Raw genomic sequence first — 21,823 nt, 5'->3', positions numbered from 1 at the left:
GTAGCGCAGAAAGGCTGGCGAATAAATTCATTATTAAATTTCTCAATTGTCACATTCGCGTTCCCCTCTCCCGTGAAGTTCCGTCTTGGCACTGGGTGGGGAAATTACCGGGGTGGTTTCTTTTGCGTCTACAAAATTCGTCGTCTTTGAACTCTGTCCCACCTCGCCTTGGTGGCCTTGGCATCGTTCTCCCGGTTCCCCCACCCCCGTGTCGGCTTGCTTTAGGCGAGTAATCCTTTTCCCTGCACGCGGGAGGAAAACGACGAGACCGAAGCCAAGCGCCATAATGGCCTCGTCATCTGGCTTCGAGCGTCTGAAATGGTAGGCGAAATTAATCAGTGACCTCGCTGTGCCGTCGTCGTCGTCATCGTCGTCGGATTTTCGGATTCGTCTCGCCACCGGAACCGATGGAGGCGCATTATGCCTTGTACGATGTTTTGCCCGTTCGTTTTTTTAACCGGTGTGAAGTTTGAACTTTCGCCTCGGGACGGCGCGACACCGGAACCGCAGGGAAGGCCGAAGGGGATTTATGTTTCCATTTCACCACATATAGCGCACGGTATGCGACCCGTGCGGCATCCAGTCGGTCTCACCTTTCCGGCTTTTCCGGCCACAGCCGCGTCTTCATTGCGTAACGTTCCGTTATGCGTACGAAGCTTTTGGCGAACCCCTAGCTTTCCCAAAGCGGTCGAGGGAGCGTCGGTTTTTATCGTTGGGAAATTAAATATCACCATCACCCCGTACACGGTGCTTTCTCGAACCGCCACCAGACGGAAGCGGACCGAAGCTGCCATTGCCGAAGAATGCAGTGTAACATCCCCCGGAAAAGTTAATCTCCATAAATAAGCAAAACATTTTGCCTGGCTTTTAATACGCATTCCCCCGTTGCCGGGAGGCGGGTCGGGGAGCGGAAAATGTGGGCGCAGGTTTCGCCCAGCTTTGGTTCCGATTTTCCGGGCAACCCGTGGGCCGGAAAAAGAGACTTCATTTTCCCAGAGGGTTTTGCTGATGGAGGTTTACATTTGGGATGGAGCATTGCTCAGTACGCTCGGCGCTGGTTTATGATTCGTAATTCCGGACGGAATGCCACCGGAATGCCACGTGTGCATGTGCATGTGTGGACTTTTATTTACACACCCTCAAAATACCATCTTTCGGCTTGGTCTGAAAAGGGGTTTGTTTTTTGCTTGAGCATCTAAAAGTAACAAAACACCTACCGTCGACTTGCGACCAACGGAATTTGTTTGCTTTTGGGAATGGCTGTGGTTGGGAAAGTTATTAGAATGGATGAAAATTAATTAAACATAAAGTGTACGCTCAAATACATATGCTATGGTTGGTTTCTTGTGAGCTCTCTTTTTATTTCATTCTGTATGTGAATTTATCTTCCAACAGTGTGGAGTTGAAAAAATGTTGTAAATATCATAAAGTAAAATATGCTTTACTCAGTTGAGCGAAGGTTTTTCTTTCCAAGAGATTGTATTGCTTTTTACCTGTGTTTAGGGAGAAGCATAGGACATATAAAGAATTTAATTACGTTTCTTTTTCACCATTTCTCTCGTAAATCTTAGCGTCATGGACCATTTGTTGCGGTTTGCAATTATCTCAATGAGCCAGAGAAAAAACAGAAAACGCCCGCCAACCACCCAGACCGGGCGGACATTTGTCCGACGAAGCTGGCCGCCATTTCTATTCACTGCCAATACCAATTTGTTTCCATCGATAGAAAGCCCCCGACCCCCTTCAATGGGTCATAAATCGTTTCGGGGGCTTTTCGCCAAGCGAAAAATCCAGCTTTCCCAGGGCCTCCTTTCCGGAAAGAAAGCTTTGTTTTCCTGCCCGTATGCTGTATGTATGTGCGCGCCGCTACCGGGAATGTATTCGTCCGATGTCGGCTCGATATTGCATACCCGTACGTGGGTTTCCTCGGACACAATGCCAGCCCTCCCAGCGGGGAGGGTGCACAGTTTTTTTTCCGGCACCTTCCTGTACCTTTTTGTAAATTTCCCGCGGTGGAAATGGCATGCGTTGGAAATGTTGGGTGTACATTTCCATTTCAAGGACACAGCGGTAGCTAAGAGGGAAAAACATCGAAGCGACATCTCGAGTGTAATGAGAACATCCAGCATCGAATCGGAACGGTGTGCCTGTGTGTGTGCTTGTGATGGGAAAAAATAATACAACCCTGTAAAAACCAGGCCCCTCGGAGCCAAATAGAAAAAAAAGTGAACCGAATGAAGAGCAGTTTTCGTTTTGTTACTTCATGGGAGTTTTTCGTGATGGCTTGATGTTGGCCGTGGCGTACATTGGTTTTTCTCGTTTCGGTTACTGTTTCGCTTGTTAGTTGTGTGCCGCCCATTGTGCTGCGTATGGCATGTATGGGAAACCCATACACCAGAGCCTTACCGGTGCGGTCTCAGTTTTCCCAGCCGCTGCTCGGTGATGTAACTCGACAAATGTCAGCAGAGGATCGGGACGAGGGAAAAGCTTGACGCTGGTCCTCCACTTCTTACGTGTTTTGTGCGGCTCGAGAACGAGTGTATGAAGCTGGGCTTGTTGTTGGAATAAGAAAAAGTGCCACATTGGAGTGGTACGATATTGTTTTTCCGCCAGTTTCTTCGAACCGAGTCGATCGGGAACATAAATACAAGACAAGTTACGCAAGCATGGCATTTTCTCCCTAGGATTGAGTGTTTTTGTTCGTATTGGAAAGAACTGTTTTTCTGGTCGATCTCTAACGATAACAAATCATTGGTACCCGGTTCGTTACACGTTACACGTTACAAATCTCGAACAATTATTTACATAAAAGGAGAAAACTAACAAAAGTAAGATTTGAATAAGTAAAAACAATCAGGGCAATAAACATTTAAAACAAAAATATATAAAACTAGCAGGACACTCCGGCGATGCTCGGGGAAGAAGGGGTTGAAAAAGTATTTATGGGTTTTACTCTTTATTTGAGAGTTATGCTTTAATTTAACAGTTAGAACAAGTTTTTAAAATTTAGATGATTTGATCAAAAAATCATGATTAAACAAATCTTCAACAACATCTGCAGTGCTTAGACTTAATGAGTGGACAGTTTCAAAATCGAGTATTGGTCGAGATTTTAGTGTACACAAAACTCCAAACAGAAAAAAGCTAAAATATGTAATGGATATGTCTTAAAAGCTATAGTATAACCACATAAAAATTATCGCATGGCTTATGGCAAAAAAGCCATCTTTTATGATGTCAATCAAAAACGATGTTAAACGAAGAAGAATCAAAAACGAATATTAAACGGGTATTAACCAGTACTTTAGATAAATTTTAAGCTTCATATATTCTTAAAGACGATCACTATCTTTCCATCAGCGAATATTGCTCCCATTACAGTCAACGACGCCGTTCTCGAACGTCATTGAGAATGATAATGAGCCGCCCACAGTCGTTTCGTGTTTTTCAAGGTTGATCGATAGGAAGGATGCCGCCGTCTGCGCGCCGATGACACGGCCACTTTCCGAGCCTCGTAAGGATTTCCGGGCGGTATAGGAACGGAAAGGCACTAAATGGCGCAGGGAAAGGGCAAGTAAAATCGAATATGGCCCAGGCAAACCGTAAGATTAAGGATGTAGTGCCGGTTGGGAGGGGCGCCCGATCGCAATACGGGAATAAATACGGATGTCCTGAAACGCAATCGGAAGGATGTGAACTTTATGGATGCGAGCGCAGGGTGGAGGAAGCAGGCGACGGTTTGGGGGAAGTTTGTTGCCGGAAAAATCGCTACACGATGGTGTACTCTTGGGCTTAGGCGTTTCAGCCTTTGCCCCGCTGCCATGCCGGGGCAGATGTAGCCGGAAAACTCCATCCTTCTCGGCAGCAGGGCGATCGTTATCTTTATGCTAATATTAAACAGACGTTGCGGTTGCGGTTTTGTTCGGGGCCGGGCAAACAGTGGCTGGGCGGGGGAGAGGGGGGAACGTATTGGGTAGATTACGGAAGTGAGACCCGCGCTGGCAGGCGCTCGGAAGGACAACACGCAACATAAACACAGCTGAGCTTTTATTTAGTTTGCGCCACACCACACGCGAAAGGGCTGGCAAAGCTGGCAGTTTTCCTTTGGGGTGCGTAGCACTAGCACAACCAGAAGAGGGGGCCACAAGTTTACTGCTCGGTGGGAAAAAGTTTTCCCAAACCCGGGGAGTTGAAAAAGAGAGCAGAGAAGAACTTTCCGCTGGCACCTCGTTCCGGGGCTTGGGAACTTTAACGGCTCGGCCAAAGCGGATGGTTTGTCATAAATTTTCCGTTACTTCCCCAAACGGTAGGGAAACTCGGCTCGACAGTAGTTGCGAGTAACTGTCGGGCGTAATCAAAAGGGAAGAGAATAAAAATAAATACCCCTGAAAAAATCCTCGTGCCGTGAATCCTTTCGTTTCGTCCGGGTTTTTATTCCTTCTCGCGCGTAACAAATCGAGCTTTCCCAGGTGCAGAACGGAAGCAAGCCACGTCAAGCAAAACAGCATCCGACGGATACCGGGTTGTTTGAGAGAAATTATATTACCACTTTCCCTCCCCTCCCGACCCATTCCACCCCATGGATGTGGGCACCCTACATGGACCATCGCTTTTTCCCGGCAACGTAAGCAGCTGCCAAATAAAGACATTTGATAAATGTGTGACGGTGGGGAAAAGTTCGCTTCTGGCGTACGAAAAGTTTGAGTGTTTTGCCATCGTGCGAGACGTATGAATCGGGAGGAAAATTTCATTCCCCACCGTGCTGGGGAAGAATGTTTCCCGGCGTTGAGTCGGCAATTTTTGTTTTGTTTATTTATTCATCCGTCCTTCGTTTCTGCTTTTGTAAAACGTCGTAATTGGGAAGATAAAAACCTACTTAAAATAATTCTTTTAATCCATCAACACGCGAAAGTTTCCAGCATGTGTTAAACGAGTGTTACGTGCATTAAATTGCGTACAAAAAGGCAAATAAATCAAGCTTCCGTGATATGCAATCTTTTGTCCCGCGAGTTAGACTTGCAACCGTTTTGCATATTTTACTTTCCCGGAGGCATTGCATTTAATTCCATGCCTCCCGGCTAACGGAAACCAGTAAGCCGCCAAAGATGGAGGCCACACAACCATTCGAACGATAAAGCCCATTTGTCTAGTCTTTTTTTTCCACGCTACCATTCGTTCGCACCTCGGAAGCTCCTTGCTAACCATAGGCCACCGAGCAGAGATTATTACTACGGGCGCGAGTGTCAACTGATAAATCACAAGAAACCGGCTTCGTCGGGCCTTTTCTCGCCCGCGGTAGCCATTTTCTTTCAACCCGGCTGTACCTGGGAGAAAAATAATCACCGTTTCAAATGATGGAAATTATGCGTTTCCACGTTACCCACTCACTTCCTCGCTAATCCAGGTTAATCTGAATTTTCTGCGGCGAGCTCGAAACCGCTGGGCCAATTGATCAGCTACTTTGTGGCAAATATAATTTGGCGGCTTAAAAGCAATGGTCGGATTAGGTTGCGGTTACGGCGGTGCCATTTTCCTGCCGTACTCGTCCGGGATGTGAAACGGTACGAGTTTAAAGGTAGCTCTGGATGGTACAGCCTCCAAGCCGAGACCACCGAGAGACCGTTTTTAAATCAATTGCGATCGAGGGGGCGGACGGGCGTTAAAAGCTTCCCTCGGTTCCCCGGCGCTGAAGGCAATCGACGACCCGTTCACGATCTTCCGTTGGAAGCTGGTCTTCGCCTCAGAGGCGTGGAAAGATCGTGATCTTAAGCCGGGGTGGGATGCCCAGCCAGGACCGGCGAAGGTGTTGTTATTATTTATGTGTCCCCTTGACCGATCGATCCGAGCCTCCTTTAAGCGATTTCACGTGTACGGTTCCCATGGATTACCCGTGTGTGTGTGTGTGAGTAAATAAACCAACCCTGTTTTTCATCTCTTCGCCAAACCTCCGCACTTTCTCGATCGCGGATCGCTTATGATCAATGGCTGTGCATTGCCTCCAGCTTGCGGCTGTTTCGATACGGCTTTAATTCACCCAAATGCCACACACATGCGGGCGACTTTGGCCCTGGAGGAAATTCGCTCCTTGGAGGCAGCGAAAAGTCACCCGCTCAGAAGTGTGGTCTTTGGTTGTGATATGACGATGGCGTAATGCAAACAGGCATCGGAAAGTCGTTTCTCAGGGGGAGGTTTTACATAATGATACGCCAACGAAAGGGAGTGGTGGAAGCGACCATGCCATGTCTAGACGCACGTTTTGTACAGTTAATCGCTAATCGATGGGGCGTTTTTATGGGATGTAGTTTTTCTACACCTTCTCCCGCGATGCTAACATCATTAAGTGATTGCAGTTGCACTGCAATCATAAGCCAATATGATATTCATTTCACCAGAAACTTTGTTGCATTCCGGTTTGCATGGCTTAATGGTTAATTTAATACACTGCGCGGCGTGGCTTAGGTTTCATTGAAACAAGAATTGTACCATTGATTTAATATTACTATTTCAACAATGAAACGACAAGATGACGGTCCTGAAAACGAAGATCTTATCTCAAGCATTTAAAAAGGTGTTAAACTACACACAGCTCGAGGATCATGTCTTAATTGAACTCTTCGGAACAAGTTAAGCTTGTCGTAAAACTCTTGTTCCTTCTCGCAACTGCAACTGAACGGTTGAAATTGTACGTCTCATCCATCGCCAGGTCGAGATCGTCGTAAAAGAAACCATTCCGAAGGCCAGATCATATATTGGTGGCGCAAATTCTGTTGCCATAAAAATTGTTTGAGCTCGCCTCGCGAACCAATCAATATTTTATTGTTTACCGTCGACTTAACGTGTGCGTGGGGAAAACAGTCCTCTCGTCGTAAAACACAAAACGCTGTGGCATTTGGCTGCGAAATAAAGTGGAACAAAAATATGGCTGCAGCTAATGAGCGCGACTCGCAAATGCAGCACAATGATTGGCCTGGCATTGTTGCGGTTGGTGTGGTGTTGTAATTAAAATGTTATTGTTGCTGCATCGGAAGACGACATTCTTTGGGGTGGGATTATAAAAATTGTCTTTTCTGCTGGAGGATTAACGCACCTTCCTCTGCAAGCCGAGCGATCGGAGGAAGTTGAATGAAGTAGACTTTTGCCGGCTCGTCGATACCAAAGAGGAAGGAGCAAATTATCGAATCGATAATTGTTAATGATTCCGTCCAGAAAGGTCAGATCGATTGGATTTTGAATTACAACTTCAACTCGGTTTCGTTCCAACATCGCTACCCCGGTTTAATTCGAGAACATGTATCGAATCAACACCGAAAAAATGCCTATCACTTATGGTTTTGAATTGCCGTTATTTATGGGAATTTTTCGTCGACTCCACCGAATCGATATTCTGCTTTGATTGTATTACATCACCCGTGAGCGATAAGAAGGAATCAATAACTTTTCCGCTCCTCAAAGCCGCTTCGACGGATGATTAAAATTCCAGCCCATCCGCCGCCCTTTCTTGCGGTTCGCTCGTGCAAGAAAAGCTGTACAAAAATCTGCCCAATCTATTTTCGGCCCATTCCTCGGATGGTTCAATCCCGGGCGGGCCGGAAGGGCTCGTTGCCTCGAACGACTGAATTATGAATGCTTCCCGTTTCGTCAACCGACGAAACATCAAACAAAATTCACTCCAGTCCGTAAGCAGTAATCATTCGCCGGGAGTCGGTAGAGAGTGAAGCATTTCAAAAAGAAATTTCTCCCTACCTTCACCCGACGGTGCTTCTTCCTTGAAAGATTCTTGTCAAAGGCAAAGAAAACGTTGGTTCCCCAAGAATGAGCGGGGTCGGGTCGTTGGAGCGAAAGTGTGCCCCCGGACGGGTGATAAAGGATCATGATAAGATCCAAGGTCCATTTCGATGCTAATGAAGATTTACCTATTTTTAACCTTCGGCCGACCTTGTGCCGAGCCACGCAAAATTAAAGTCGCAGCAGCTTGGAGGGAGGGAAAATTGAAAAGAAAACAATCTCGCAAGGAAAACATTGGAACACCCGGAGGGAAAAACTTACTGACAGCGAAGTGGAAATTGGATAGTTTTTTTTTTTGTTTTGCTTTGCGATGTGAAGACGCGACGGTGATTTTGGATGGAGTGTGGTTTTTGGATTTTGTGGAAAAAGTATTGTATGAAATGAAAGATGAAACCTTGCGAGGGGCGAGGAGGTTGTCTGGCTTTGAAGAGCCATCCACATCGGGTAGCTTCTGCTTCGCTCAAAAACCAAATGCTTCCGCAGAGTGGATGGAAAAGTAAAAATATTTTTGAACACTACTAAGGCTTCCCCGATGTATCCAGTGACAAGCCTGACCCAAGGAACGGCTGGAGGGTGAGAGACTAATTCCAAGTCACATACCCTCTAGAACAAGCTTCTATTTTCCGCCCGTTTGCACGTGCAGAAATGGCTCGTTTTTTGCATGCCTTTACTTCGCTTTCCTTCCGTGGAGTGTAGTCACTTATTGATGCGTTCGGTTGCGAATATTCGATAAGAGACAGTCTTCGTGCGAGGAAGAGTGGAAAGTGTCGCAATGTCCGGGCAAAAATCAATACTCATGAAATAAGACAGTAGCACCAAGCATCATCAAAGAAGAACGTGGTTCGTGGTCGAGTGGAGCGTGTCGCACAGTTTTGGCGCAGTACATTGCTAAAAGGATGCCCGGAAGAGACTGCCGAGGTGTTTAAACGGAAAATTGACGAACGGAAAGTGTGAATCGTCTCTACAAATTGCCGAGAATAGTGAATAAAACTGTGAAAAGAAACGCTAATCACATTTTAGTAAAACATATTTAGAAACCACGTGACTTTGGTGGTAAAAAATTTAACATTATTTTTAAGTGATCGATGTTATTTGTAAACTGTTTTTAAAAATATACGTCAATCAACAATCGAGAACAATCGTCCAACATGAATTGAATTTATTTAATGCAAGTGTCTTCTTTCGCTAGGATCCGGTGGAAAAGTGTCGTTGCTGTGAAAATGTGATATTGTGCGGACGGGGGAAAAAATGCCTCGATAAAATAAGTGTAACGTGTGCATAAGACGAAAGTCAAAGAATAAGCAAACCGCTGCCTCGATGCACTGCACGTTTTCCGAGGGGAAATTGTTCATCCCATCGCGCCTGTCTTATCGTTGTCGTTCGATTTCCCGATGAACTTTACTACCTGCCTCACGAAGTGACGAACACCTTTACGACGCGTACGATGCATCCCGGGCGATAGTGCACGTTCGAACAAATTTGCCATTACATCCGTCACCCCCTTCGCAATGTTCCCCGCCCCGATGGCCACGGTTCGCTCCCAAGCCACTTCCGCCCCGTTGAGCTGCCGGCGAAGAAGTTGATCCCGTGCACCGAAGGCAGAGCAACATAAAACCCGATCACCCAGGATGATTCGTTTCGGAAGTCGTGCTCGATCGGCAGACAACGACCGCCATTCATGGTCCCGCCATCCCGCCGATGATCACACGGCATGATAGCGCGTGTACTCAATTTTCCGGACGCGAAAAGAAAAACCCCCATCTCCGCCGACGAGGCGTCTCGGCGCTCGTGCCCGAATGTGCAGCGGGCTGGAAAAAAGGAAATCGACCGATCCGTCAACCAATCGACACCGGGAACACCGGGGCGCAGTAAATGTTGTGAAAACTCGTGCCGTGCTAGTAATGCCCGAAATCGGTACTTGCAGGTAGCACCGCACGGTTTATTGGCGAAGTTAAAAATCACACCCACCCCACTGTTTGCGTTACGTTTGACGGTCGTTCCGTGGTGCCAAAGTCGTCCGGTAAAGGGAGAGCGGATTTTCCCCGTGCCCCTCCCCACCGATCCTCCGCCAACGTGGAACGAAAGGTTGTGAATTCAGTGCAACGAAGGTAACCGGCACCGTACGACACGTTCGGAACTCGCTCGCATTATCCCTCCGCCGGGTTCGGTTTTTGGGCCGGGGATCATTTTTCCACCACTTTTTTTCCCCGTTCGGTTCCTGCGGCTAGGACTTGCTCGCACAAATGTTTGCCGCATCCGCGACGCTGGCGATAGCGGAACGACGCGCCACGATGATGGATCGGCCGGAGTCGTCCCTAAATCTGAAGAAACATCGCAACGTTGGCGGCGGGCTCGACACGACCACGATGGCGGCGCTGGCAGCTAGCGGGAAATTTATGGTAAGTGGTTAATTTATTTATTTCCCATTCTCGGGGGAGCGGATTGCTTAACGTGTTTTTTGAGGCAGATTGGATTTTCCGAGTTTAATTAGGATTCGAATATTTATCACCTGTGCCGCAATCGGAATGATGTATTAAAAAGTTGTTCTAATGAGTTGTTTCATGTGATTACAAATTCACACGATTTTTTTTAAGATCTATACTCGTCTCTGATATAGGTAATAAGCTTGTCACAAGCTTTGCGCAATTTGCAGTAGTAATCCAATACTTCCTCAATCGGTGCGATTAAATGAAGCAGGAATAAAAAATGTCTACTGACGGTAGCAATACTCTTGGCGATAAATAATAAATTGCGACATGAGAGCTTCGGCTAACACCAACCGATTGGCTGTCGATTTACCGCGCCACGATCGTGTTTCATGTATGCCATGGCACATAAATTATCTTCCAATATTACAGCGAACAAACAGGGGCTCACATTAAGCAAGCTTAGAGCCATCCAAGCTCCATTCCCTGCTGCGACGGGCTGTAAGCATCGAGCGATCTTTCGCTGAACACTTTGCAGAAAACACTTTCACCAAATCGACCCGCCCCCGGCAGCATCACCAAATAAACCGCGTGTAACCGGGATGGAAGGTACCGCTTGAGGTACCAATTAATAAATTACCCTTTTTCTCCGGTTTGTAAGCAAGTCACATAAATTATCGCAACACGAACGACCACGGCGTTGTTGTAACACCCCGCAAGGTTTGGTTTAGATAGACCGGCGTGTTAGATCGTTCCGGTGTGGTTTTCCTTTCATTTCCTTCCCCTTCCCGCAAACGCCCAGGAGTGCGTCGGCAAAGGTTACCGATGACAAGTGCGGGTACGTTTTATTGGAGTTTCACCGAAACGATGACACGATTTATTTGCTTCGAACATGGAACAGAAAATTCCTTGATATTTTACTTCATGGAGTAAAACCCCTTCCAACGAATTGGTTGGATTCCATGTTAAGTTTTTCCCGCGTTTCCGAAATTTTCCTACTGCTTGTCAAGGTTGTCAGTGCAGGTTGGCAGACGTGCCTCGGCATTAGCTTCGTCAGCAGCAAGGCGAACCCCTTTTTTGTGTAAATTATTCAGTAAGTAGATACAGTTGCTCCCAAAAGTGTTGGTACAGTGTCGATTTGCTCGTTGAACTTCAATTATCCGGGTCAATTCTCATCGCAGCCGTAAAATTCTACAAGCATATCATAGAGGAACTTGTATGGCTACAAATATGCCTCTAACGATTTTGACAGTCCGTGTGCGTGTTATTACATATCTTATCAATATTATTATTACAGATATGAAAAGTTTCTTTCGTGCACCCTCCCATTCAACTCATTTTTTTTAATAATCTGCGAACAGTTTCAGCAGAAATTTTCATTGAAATAGTGTCCGATGTCTCTTCAGCTAATCGGACTTTCGAACTATTATTCTTTCACCATTAACGAATATGCCCGCCCAACTATGTTATTATACCAGCTTTTTGCATTGAATATCCTTTGCACTACAGTGACGGAATTCGATTCCTCAATTCAACGCCAGTTTTCTTTCTTGACACCACCATAACAAAATTTAAATCTTCAGGGAAGTTACGCGTGAAACAAGTTTGCAAGGTGTACTGGACTCTGTATGTCATAGTTACCTAAACCTACTTGATCAAATTCAAGAAATTCCCAGAAGAACTAAACGGTGTACCATGACTTTTGTGAGTTCTCAATATTGTGTTTTATCAGGTAATGGCTTAAAACTAAGCCAATTTGGCCTATAACAATCTCGTAAGAGGCTTATTTAGAGCGTTACAAGTTCCTCTATTACAAGTTTGTAGAATTTTACAGCTTCAATGAGCATTTACCAATATAATTTAGGTATAAGGGAACAAATCAACACTGTACCTTCTCTTTTGGGAGCAACTGTATTTAGCGATCCCTTTCGAAACAGCACGTTGGAACCTGCCAAATGAAAATGGTCCCCCATCGAACACGTGGCGTTGCCGGAAAGCAATAGGAAGCTTTTCCGAAAGCTTCCGATTAGTCATCGTCGGGGTTTTTTGGGGGCCGGGGGACGGGGAAAAGAAACATTTCATCTTGCCATGCTGCGTCGCATATTTATAGCATCACACGCCAAAGAAGGTCCCCGGTGCCCGGAAGAAACCAGCCCAAGCGCACCAGATGCGAACGTTTCCTTTAATAATCTATTAATAACGTTATCCATTGGAAGAACGATAGCCAAGGCCTACCGAGACCTTAAGGTCTGGTTTGGTTGGCGTTTGAATGAAAATCGGGAAAAAAGGTCAACACGCATCCTGGGGATGTTTGGCTTGTCATGAGCATTTTCACCGTAGGAAGGAGAAAATGGCCGTCTCCTGGAAGTGGACAACGACCGTGCGGCATACGGTTGACCGTTTTCCCGGATAGATTTGTCAAGCATGCCTACGATGGCAGCATGTTCCCAATTCAATCAGTCCCAGTTTGCCTTCGCCATCCGATGTGAGGAACCGAGGGTGTACCTCTCGAGTTCGGTTTGAAGATGGAAATCCCGGAAATACATCCCAACCACCTCCCAAATACGTCAGTGGTGTGGTTGATGCTATTACGTTTGTTTGCGGAAGCTTATGGTCTCAAGCATAGGTTTTCGAGGAAAAATGGGTAAAAAGCTTTCCCCTTGACAGGCGGGATGGTAGTGGTGATGGTGGTGGTGGTGGTTGTGAATGTTCGCAAACAGTCGAACGAAATTATCATAAGCCGACTGCTGACCTGACGTAAGGTCCCGGTTTGGTCAGCGTCTGTCTGCGGCGATGGTAAACCCGTTTGATGAGATTTTCCCACAACTAGGAAAATGTATCGTGAGCGCCGGAGGATTTCCGTCGAACGAAATGGAGCCTGTCCTCCGGTGGCTTCCATCCACGTACGTCAAGCTGTAGGCTTTCCTGTTTGCGAAGCTTTGTTTACGCTCGAATTGGGGCAAAGTGTGAGGATGACTGATTAGGTACGTGTGTCTGAGTGAATAATCCGGTTTAGATGCAAGCTTTTCGGCAGTGGCTACGAAAAAGTGTATCCTCTGCTGATTGATAGAACCGACCTGGTGCATCACAACGAGCATCCGTTGCACGTGTTGGTGAAGGATATTGAGATTGACGAGGCCATTGTTTAAGTCCGAACTCCCCACACCCTTCGATATTCTCCTCCTGATTTCATCGATGAATAAGATCGAACCGACCACTCATCCATTCCGGCACTTGTGCCCGATAAGAATACTGTCTGAAATAGCTCCACCTCTGACTCCGGAGGACAAAAGAATGGTTGGTCTGCACAAAAATCCACCCATTAGACGCGAGAACCCCGACAGTCAGACGTGCGATAAAAGTTTTCCCATCTTCGACAGGCGGTTTGTGCAGACGGAGTGCCTCCGTTTGTATGCGGGTTCGTCCTTTGCCGATTTTCGGCAAAGTTTAGTGAACTCCTGGCATCAACAAAACCAAGATAAGATTGCTGACAAACAAAGGAAGTGCGGGAGCGTTAATTAAATACGAGTCGGCCGGGACAATCACATTAATCACTTTTGCTAATTTCAAAGTAAGCAACAGACGTGAAGATGTATTGGGCAGTTGGGTGAGAAACCGGCCAAAAAGTTGGATGTTTGGCTAAGTTTTATAATAAATGGATTCAAACAGTTTATTTTACCAAAAACTGAAACACAGAATTGAACTTAAGAAATACATTCACAGTAATTTCTTCACTAATTGCTGATATTATCTTCTTATAAGCCAATTGAAAAGAAGCAGGAAAAATGGCAATCGCTAGTCCCCTGTTTACGTCCAGCAAGTTCCACTCCGCGTGAAGCTGTTTGTGTTTATCGGAAAAGAAATAACAGCACCATCTCTTGATGGGTATTATGATGTTTTCTTTCCCAGGTTTTAATGCGCTCTTCCTCTGCAGGCAACAAACATAAGCATCTACAAAGCTATCTGAACAGCGCAAGTGTTTGGAATTTCTTACTGCTACTTTTATCTCCCGTGGCGCAATGAAGATGCCGGCATATCCTAATAGGAACGCTCCTGCCGTCCGTTCAAGAGCACTTGGAGAGGTTAAATGGGAATGATAAGTTTGTAAAGTTTAGAAAGATAACGCCCTTCGTAGCTTCCGTTTTCTCGGAGGGGAACAGTTTTCGATTGAAAATCGTTATCGTTTTACATATGGCCGTGCTTGTACTGGAACGGGTTCATCCTACTAAGTGGTTCCATCCATTTTCCACCTAAACGGCCAAAGAAGTAAGGTTTCAATTGTGGCCCAGCCGTAGCAGATAGTTTTTTAATTACAAACTGGCCTTTTACAAGCACGATCTGCGAGCAAGTGCATCTGCATCTGAAATGCAACGGGTCGATCAGTAACTGCTACCGAATGTTACCGAGAGAGATGGTACGATAAATCAGTTCCTTATTAATGGAAACTACTTAAAACCAACGGCGACGATATGATTGAGTATCGACGGCGTTGTGTGAGGAGAAATAATAGACATAAATCAGATGCGTTTACGCGTTGGAGTTATTTATGTACGGTTCGACAAAGAGTTGGACACATATTTGCTTGTCGGAGAGAAAGTCCGATACAGCAAGGTTTTATTTGTGGTTCTACCTGACCCACCAATCCATTTAGTGACAACCTTGCACAGTTCTCATTCATTTTCTCCCTCACTAAAAGGGTAATAATTCTCTTTTACATCTCACCGCAACGGTTCGAGATTTTTCTACGCGCAACAAACAATACACTGTTGCAGTGTTGATTATTTATTCTACATTGGAAGAAACCAGGAAGCTGTAGGAGATTCGCTTCCGCGAGCCCGCTTGACAACGGATAAAACAAACACGCTTCTTAACATGGCCATTTCTACAGCACGAAATGTAGATGGTGTGTCCGAGATATCATCGTCCAACGCTTTGTTATGGATTTAAATAAATTGTGCACACCTTCCGGACACGCTGGGCAGAAAGCGAGAAAAAGAATGGTGGTTTGCGCGCATAACTCTTCAGAGCTGTTTTTTTTTGCAACCCAGTAAGTCATGGTTTGTTTCCGCACGTCTTGTCCATCAGGGCGTGTTGGTGTTGAGTAGTCCGTTCCGCTCGCTAACTAGCTGCACAACCCCGCATCTTCTTCAGGCGCGAACAAAGTTAATGGACGTTTTAATTGCAAACGATACTAAACAGGATCGTTTACCAACCCCGTCCCGCGTCTCGATCCAGCTCCACATGTGTTCCACTCTTCATCCCCTTAATGATTAGCGTTCCCGTTGGTCGAGGGGGAGGGGGGGGGGGGAACTGATTTGCACGTGCGAATATGATTTATGATGGCGAGCAATGGGGGCGCGCGCGCTTGGCAGGCGAGTCAAAAGAAATTGCATCATGCAGCGGGCTCCCGGCGCGAGTTCGGCGATATTTACGGCAAGACCGGGTGGACCGCCGGCGCGTTCTGCAACGGCGTGACAATTAGTTACCTGTCAGCAAAGCGGAACGTGTCTCAGCGGGGCGCATCCGGCGGGAAGCTAAGAGACGCGGGTACGAAAACAAATCAAAAAAAGGCTAAACGAATGTTTATGCAGATTTCGAGTCCGCCACAAACGAATAACTGTGCCATTGCTCAAAGTCAAACAATTTACGTTACTTCACCGAAGCGTTGGGGGCAGATGGGGCAAAAAATGGCTTACCTTTATGCTGCAGCTCATCGACTATTTTCTTTTTTTTTCCCCGGCCAAATTGCTACCCGGTATCATCGCGGGAAAAAGGAACGGACATTTATCTTTCGTAATTAAAAATCACCTTTTTCCCCCGCTCCGCTTCCAGCAGAAGAAGAGATTTTTAACGCTTCTAATTCCTTAGCCTTTTTTCGTCCAATAATGATGCCATTTTGTTGGCTGGTTGGTTGGTAAGGTTAGCAAAAACAACCCGGAAGAAACCGATGCGCTTTGCTGAAGCACTGACGTTGTGCCATCGTGGTGCAGTTTGAACTGGATGGACACTAATGTCCTACTGCATCTTTTCTCCTCACCAGAAGTATCCTTTGCTAACGAGTTCCCATCCGGACGCTGATTACGCTGGAGTGTGTTATGGAAGAGAAATTGCTTCATTAGTCTAGAGCCATTGTGCTCGTTCGATGGAAACGTTTTCCTACACTGTTAAATGAAATTTTCATACTTCACTTTCGTCAAAATTAATTTACATCTTAACTTCTTTTTCCTGTATTTAACACGTTTTTTTGTTGAATTAATTTAGCAATTGATGCTGCACACGCTATTCAAATTCGTCAACCAATGCAGTTAGTTAATTGCACTTCAAATTGTTACTTTGATCGAAAGCGCTGGAAATATTTTGTTCAAAGTTTGCTCAAATCAGTGCGTTCCTTTATTTTCGTCAAGGAAAAGAGAGCTAAGTTAATTTTCTCTTCCACAATATTGTACCAACGTTTGCTGACACGACTAAATTCGATTATTCGAACATTCAAGGCAGTGTTTCAATCACGTTTTCCCGTCGAGCGTTTCGAGAGTGCACTTTCTCCGTGCGATGCATTTGGTTGCGAGTCACTAGGAGGTCCGTTAATTTGGTTACTGATAAATTACAAGCCCGTAAACTTATCACACACACACACATAGAGTGTATGCATACTGCGCACAGTACCCTTCAAGGCGGTTAAACAAATTATGCGATCCTGGGATCCTGGGAAAAGTGCATTCGCTGTCGAGCCGAAAAGAACCCAACGGAGCCTGGCACATCCTTTGAAAGTATTCTCTCTCCCGGTTTCGGACCGGGAGGGAACCGTTCCTTTTTTCCGGCAGGATGTTCACTACCAGCGTGGTGGAATAATTTATTCTCCAACCGTTTCACGTTCAACTTCGTGTCGGTTCGAGGTTTGGAGGTGCAAGTTTATTTATTGTGTGCCATGGAACGCGGGACGGAGAAAGGATCCTACGACCGAAATGGAGAGCGTTAGTTTACGCTAGAGGAAATTTATGTTTCCTTCCCTCGCGTAGGTCAGGGAGAAAGTACTGATTCAAGTGGTTGAAAAACGGTTTGAAACAGTTGAAGAAATAGCGGGAGGTTTCGGTGTTATTTAGATAACTGAAACCATTCTGGAACCGCTGCTAGAACACAAATTTTATTGCCATTGAATGATACGATTAGAAGAGAATTTTGGTTTGGCAGATTAATTTTTCGAAATGGCGAAAATCTGAATTTTCCTCCACTGCAACACTATCGTGGTTAATTAAAATCTACGGAAGGGTTCAACAGATGAATCACTCTGATTGAGAGAATTTAATAAACGGTTGATCAATCATCTTTAATGAGGTATCAATTTTCCCGACAACCTTCCAAAACCTGACTTGTGGAAAGAACAAGAGAATACAAATTGTTTGATCGATGAAACCTCCAATGAAAGATCCTTTCCAGGGAGGATGGCAAGTAATTTCTTCAGATTAACCTGCGAGGGCATTCAATTAATTAAGTAAATTAAAATTTGCCATCATCCACTGCTCGAGGAGGGGCATTCCTGAGAAGTAATTTGCCTCTCCGTTTGCGAGACTTCTAGCAGAGGTGGAGGGTTTGTGGAAGGCACAGACTTTCCAGAAAAGATCGCATCATAAACAGTGGCACACTTCAGCATGAACCTGCCCGGGTAACCGGGGCTCCGGGTACGAGGGTGGCGAATCTTTTCCTCCGCCCGGGAGCATTTCAAAAAGCACTTGAACACTCGAAATGCCTCGGATTGGCCGCCGAAGCCCCTCTAGAGCTGTCTAGGATCGCCGCTGCCGTTGACGAGCGAAATGACGATGTTGACGGTTGGAAAATCATTTGCAAAATGGTTGGCGCTTTTGCACGCCTGAGATGATAAATTTCCTCCCTTCTCCCAAGCCCCTTCTTCTTCGCCTTCGTTCGTTGTTTCAAATGCCCTGCCCCGCGATGGAGTCTGTTTGACGGGAGGCGCCCCGGAACCCGGACTCTTGGGGGAGGAGGTTCGTTGGCATCAAAAATCGCCGGACGGTTTTCAACATGCGGACTAATCGCTCGTCATCAACGCTATACGGCGGGCCGTGCTCGGTGTTGAAGTGGCGCTGATGAATCTGACGCTACGGTCCAGTCCCATCAACGGCAGGACCCGGACTGCTGGTGAGATGGAACCCATTAAACGGTAGTTGAATTGGAATGGCAGCTGCTAAACAGGCACCATTTGGCACTGCACATTGTGCGGAGGGATACTGGAACGGTTTCAAGCGCTCGCCAAGTGGAAGTCCGTTCAGAATTCAAGTGATTTCTTCTTCAACAAATGGCTCGGGAGTTGAAAACACAAGCCTCGTATGCGAGAAGTTTGCTTTTTAAAGAATTGCAAATGCTAGCAAAAGTGCTAAATAACTTATGAGGTTTCCATCGTAGGGCCGAAAGAATTGCACCCACGAGGCTAAATCCAACCAACTATAATCTTTAATTCCTGGGAGACACTCAAGTATGTAGACAAAATCTTTATTGTAGGCGCACAGTTAACAGCACAACGCACTATAAAATCTTTAATCACGCATCGTTTGTTAACAATCACATTGAATTTCAAATCGACTATGAACACTGTTCCGAAACAGATCGCCATGAATATCGTGATCTCTTGGTTCCCCGTTTTAAAGGGTCCTGTTTTACCCCCCAAGACAAGTGGGTTGATGGGACAGGTTCGAATCACTTGTTGCCCCGCACACCGTGGCGATTACTTCATTATCCTTGTGGGTAGAACAAGTCCTCGAAAGCCCTGAAGCCTTAATAGGTCGCGATCGTGGAGCTACATCATTTGGAAGGCCGGCCGAAGAAAACGCTATAAATCCATTAAGTTGTCCTGCGCGTGTCACTCGCGTGCAATTGTTACAAACAGTCCCACCTCAAGGTGCACCAGGCGTAACGCCAGCGTCTTCTGTACCTGAGTGTCGTTTCTTAGGTACGTTTGATAGTACAACTATTTTTGAAAATCCAAAAAAATCCACCCAGGTTGGGCGAAACCTTGATGGTCTGACTTTCTGAAACGAACGATCGAGCATTACTCGGTTCCTACAATTAACACAATGGTGGATAAGAACGGCATCGCCACGAGCGTGGCTCCTGCAGGATCCAATAAATCATTCCCCGGTGGCGCACCAGCTAGCGAATTCAACTTTAAAATTCCTGCAGATCATTATTCATTTCTTTTTCATTCCCCAGTTTCTTCCCCCTTCGTCCCACTGAGAGGTACTGATTTGTCAGACGAACGTCTCCCATATGCGAGACTCGGTTGGTGCATCCGTGCAGTGCGGTGCAATGCGCCGCAATTGATCACTGTCCATCGGGTGGCGTGTGGTGTGGGGTGTGGAGTGGTGTGGCCATAAGAAAGGCGCAAGAAACGCGCACCGCCTAGACACGCCGGCACGCCAAGGCGTTTGTGGCGCTGATTACGAACGCGCGTGTCCATTTGTGGTTTGCGTGCGAAAAGGGGTAAAACGCCATTCAGATGTGGAAGGGGCGAAGATCTTGACAATTACCACCGCGGCAGACGACACATGATAGTCGTCTTTCAACACATTCGGGACGGCCGGTCGGTTAAGTGCTGCCAACCGGGTGCCTAATATGGAGATGGCGTTGGCATTTGTTCGGAATTCAGGCAAGAACTTAGGCAAGGAAAGAGGAGAACAGGATTGAAAGATTATCTTCGAGAACAAGAGTTGGGCTCTGGGAGTTGATGCACAAATCGAGTTGAAAAATACCAGTCAGATTTAATTTTATTTTAATTCTCTCGCACGAAAAAGATCTGAGATGCAAAGGACAATAGCCTAACGATTTTTCCAATACATACGGGCAATAAAGAAACCATTTTCCATGTTTGCCTCCATTGGAGTTGTGCCACTGGGCGGCTGAAGTACTGGAACGATTAATCAACCGGCAATTAGTCCCCAATGCGGAATGCGCATGTTTGTATTCGGGCGCGGAATTATTAATTCATTCCGGAGGAGTTTAATTCGCGGGCTTTGTGAAAACTAGCGACATAAATTATGCCGACAATGACATCAAGGATGTGTGGCATCATCTCACACCCCATACCCGGTCCCTGGCTGTAAACATCCTTTCGAAGGAATTCATTGCACGTCAACGGAATCGGTACCCGGGCGAAATGGAATAAATATTTATCGTAGCCGTAGACACTGAAGACGTCAAACGGGCAAAGCTTCCAGCAATACACCAGCCTGCCTTTTGTAGTACGCGCAACTCATCCTCATGGGGACAATCTGGAGCAACAAATGGCCGATGTCTGGTGCGCTTCGGACGTCCTCGAACTTCTACGGTTCGCCGGGAACATTCCCATAAATCAGGCGGCCCCGGTGCACCAAGGGATCGGTACGTTTGGGGTGTAAACATTCCCAGGATGTCGACAAATCAATTCCGTTCGTAAGCCGCGACCGGGCGGTGGCACATTCAGAAGCGTCGCATCCCTGCGATTGGTCATTCTGTGCCTGGTCGTGCATGGAATGGGCGGAACATAAGGTGATTTCGATTGAGGCAGGTTATGGTTATCACTAGTGCGGCCTGTTTTCTTTCTTCAGCTCTGCTCAGCCAGGTCGCCTCACCTGTACCGCAAATACCGAGCTCTGGTCAGGACTGTTATGTTGCGTGGCCGGGTGCCGGTTTGAAATTAATAATTTATCATTCTTTTCGATTCGTACATGGGATATTTAAATATTATCCTCACATGCGGGACGGAGACGTGACCGCATCGAATCCCTCAGAACATTACGGACGAGATTGCGATGGACACTTCATAAAGTAAGAAAATAGTCTCTTCTTTTTCTACCGCAGTATGGGATAGAACTGCAGCGCCCCGTCTTCTGAGATGGGCTGTCGCTGTGACACGTCACGATGTGTCCATAAATTCCTTCAGGACGTTGGGTCACTCGGGATAGCACAACACACAAACATACACATACACACCACAACTCTCAAAACCGGGCGACTCTACACACGAACTCTTGCCTTCGGGAGCTTCACGTACGGTGATTTATGGGATGCAGACACGGAATGTGCTTCATTACTGTATGCTGTTAAAATTTATCGGCCTTTTTTGCCTTTGGCGGCAGGAACCTGGTAGAACCGGGCTGCGTGGTCTAGTATCTCCGGTTTTTTTTTCCTATCCAAGCACCTATTCCATGGTTATCTGGAACATGGTCCGGATAGGTGGAGATGGAAAAGAATCCACCCATGATGTATGAGGGAAATAAGATATTAAAAACAGGTTTATTTAATACCTTTAGTTTCTACACCCCAGTTTAATGGTTCAATAAAATAATATTTTCCGCATGCAATGTTCGCAATGGCTTTGCCCTTTCCCTTTTCCGGCGGCAATCGGAAAACAATGTAACGCCATCCCGGATGGCTTATTGTGCAGTCGGGCGCAATCAGGTGACAGCTCGGATAGACAACCGTGCCGAAACGGGGTGGCGGATCAATTGCTGCGCGCAATTTCCCGAGCGATGGCAATCAGAACTCGTTCAGTGACGGCTCCACCCGGAATCCGCCGCCGCCGAAGATCTGATAGTGAAGCGTTAAATTGCATTCAACATTCGTAT

At 46.3% G+C, this 21,823-nt stretch overlaps 1 protein-coding gene across 1 annotated transcript in view; it reads left to right on the top strand.

Annotated features, from left to right (window-relative positions):
* The first annotated feature begins 10,028 nt into the window (after positions 1–10,028).
* Positions 10,029–21,823, top strand: part of LOC131285661 (uncharacterized) — a 72,925-nt gene continuing 61,130 nt past the window's right edge. The window contains exon 1 of the mRNA XM_058314522.1: positions 10,029–10,184. Within this exon, the coding sequence (XP_058170505.1) occupies positions 10,029–10,184 (156 nt within the window). The remainder of the gene's footprint in view (positions 10,185–21,823) is intronic.

This window comes from Anopheles ziemanni, chromosome 2 (genome assembly GCF_943734765.1).
Source record: "Anopheles ziemanni chromosome 2, idAnoZiCoDA_A2_x.2, whole genome shotgun sequence".
NCBI lineage: Eukaryota > Metazoa > Arthropoda > Insecta > Diptera > Culicidae > Anopheles > Anopheles ziemanni.
The sequence above is the reverse complement of the archived record's forward strand: the minus strand, read 5'-3'. Positions and strand labels throughout refer to the sequence as shown.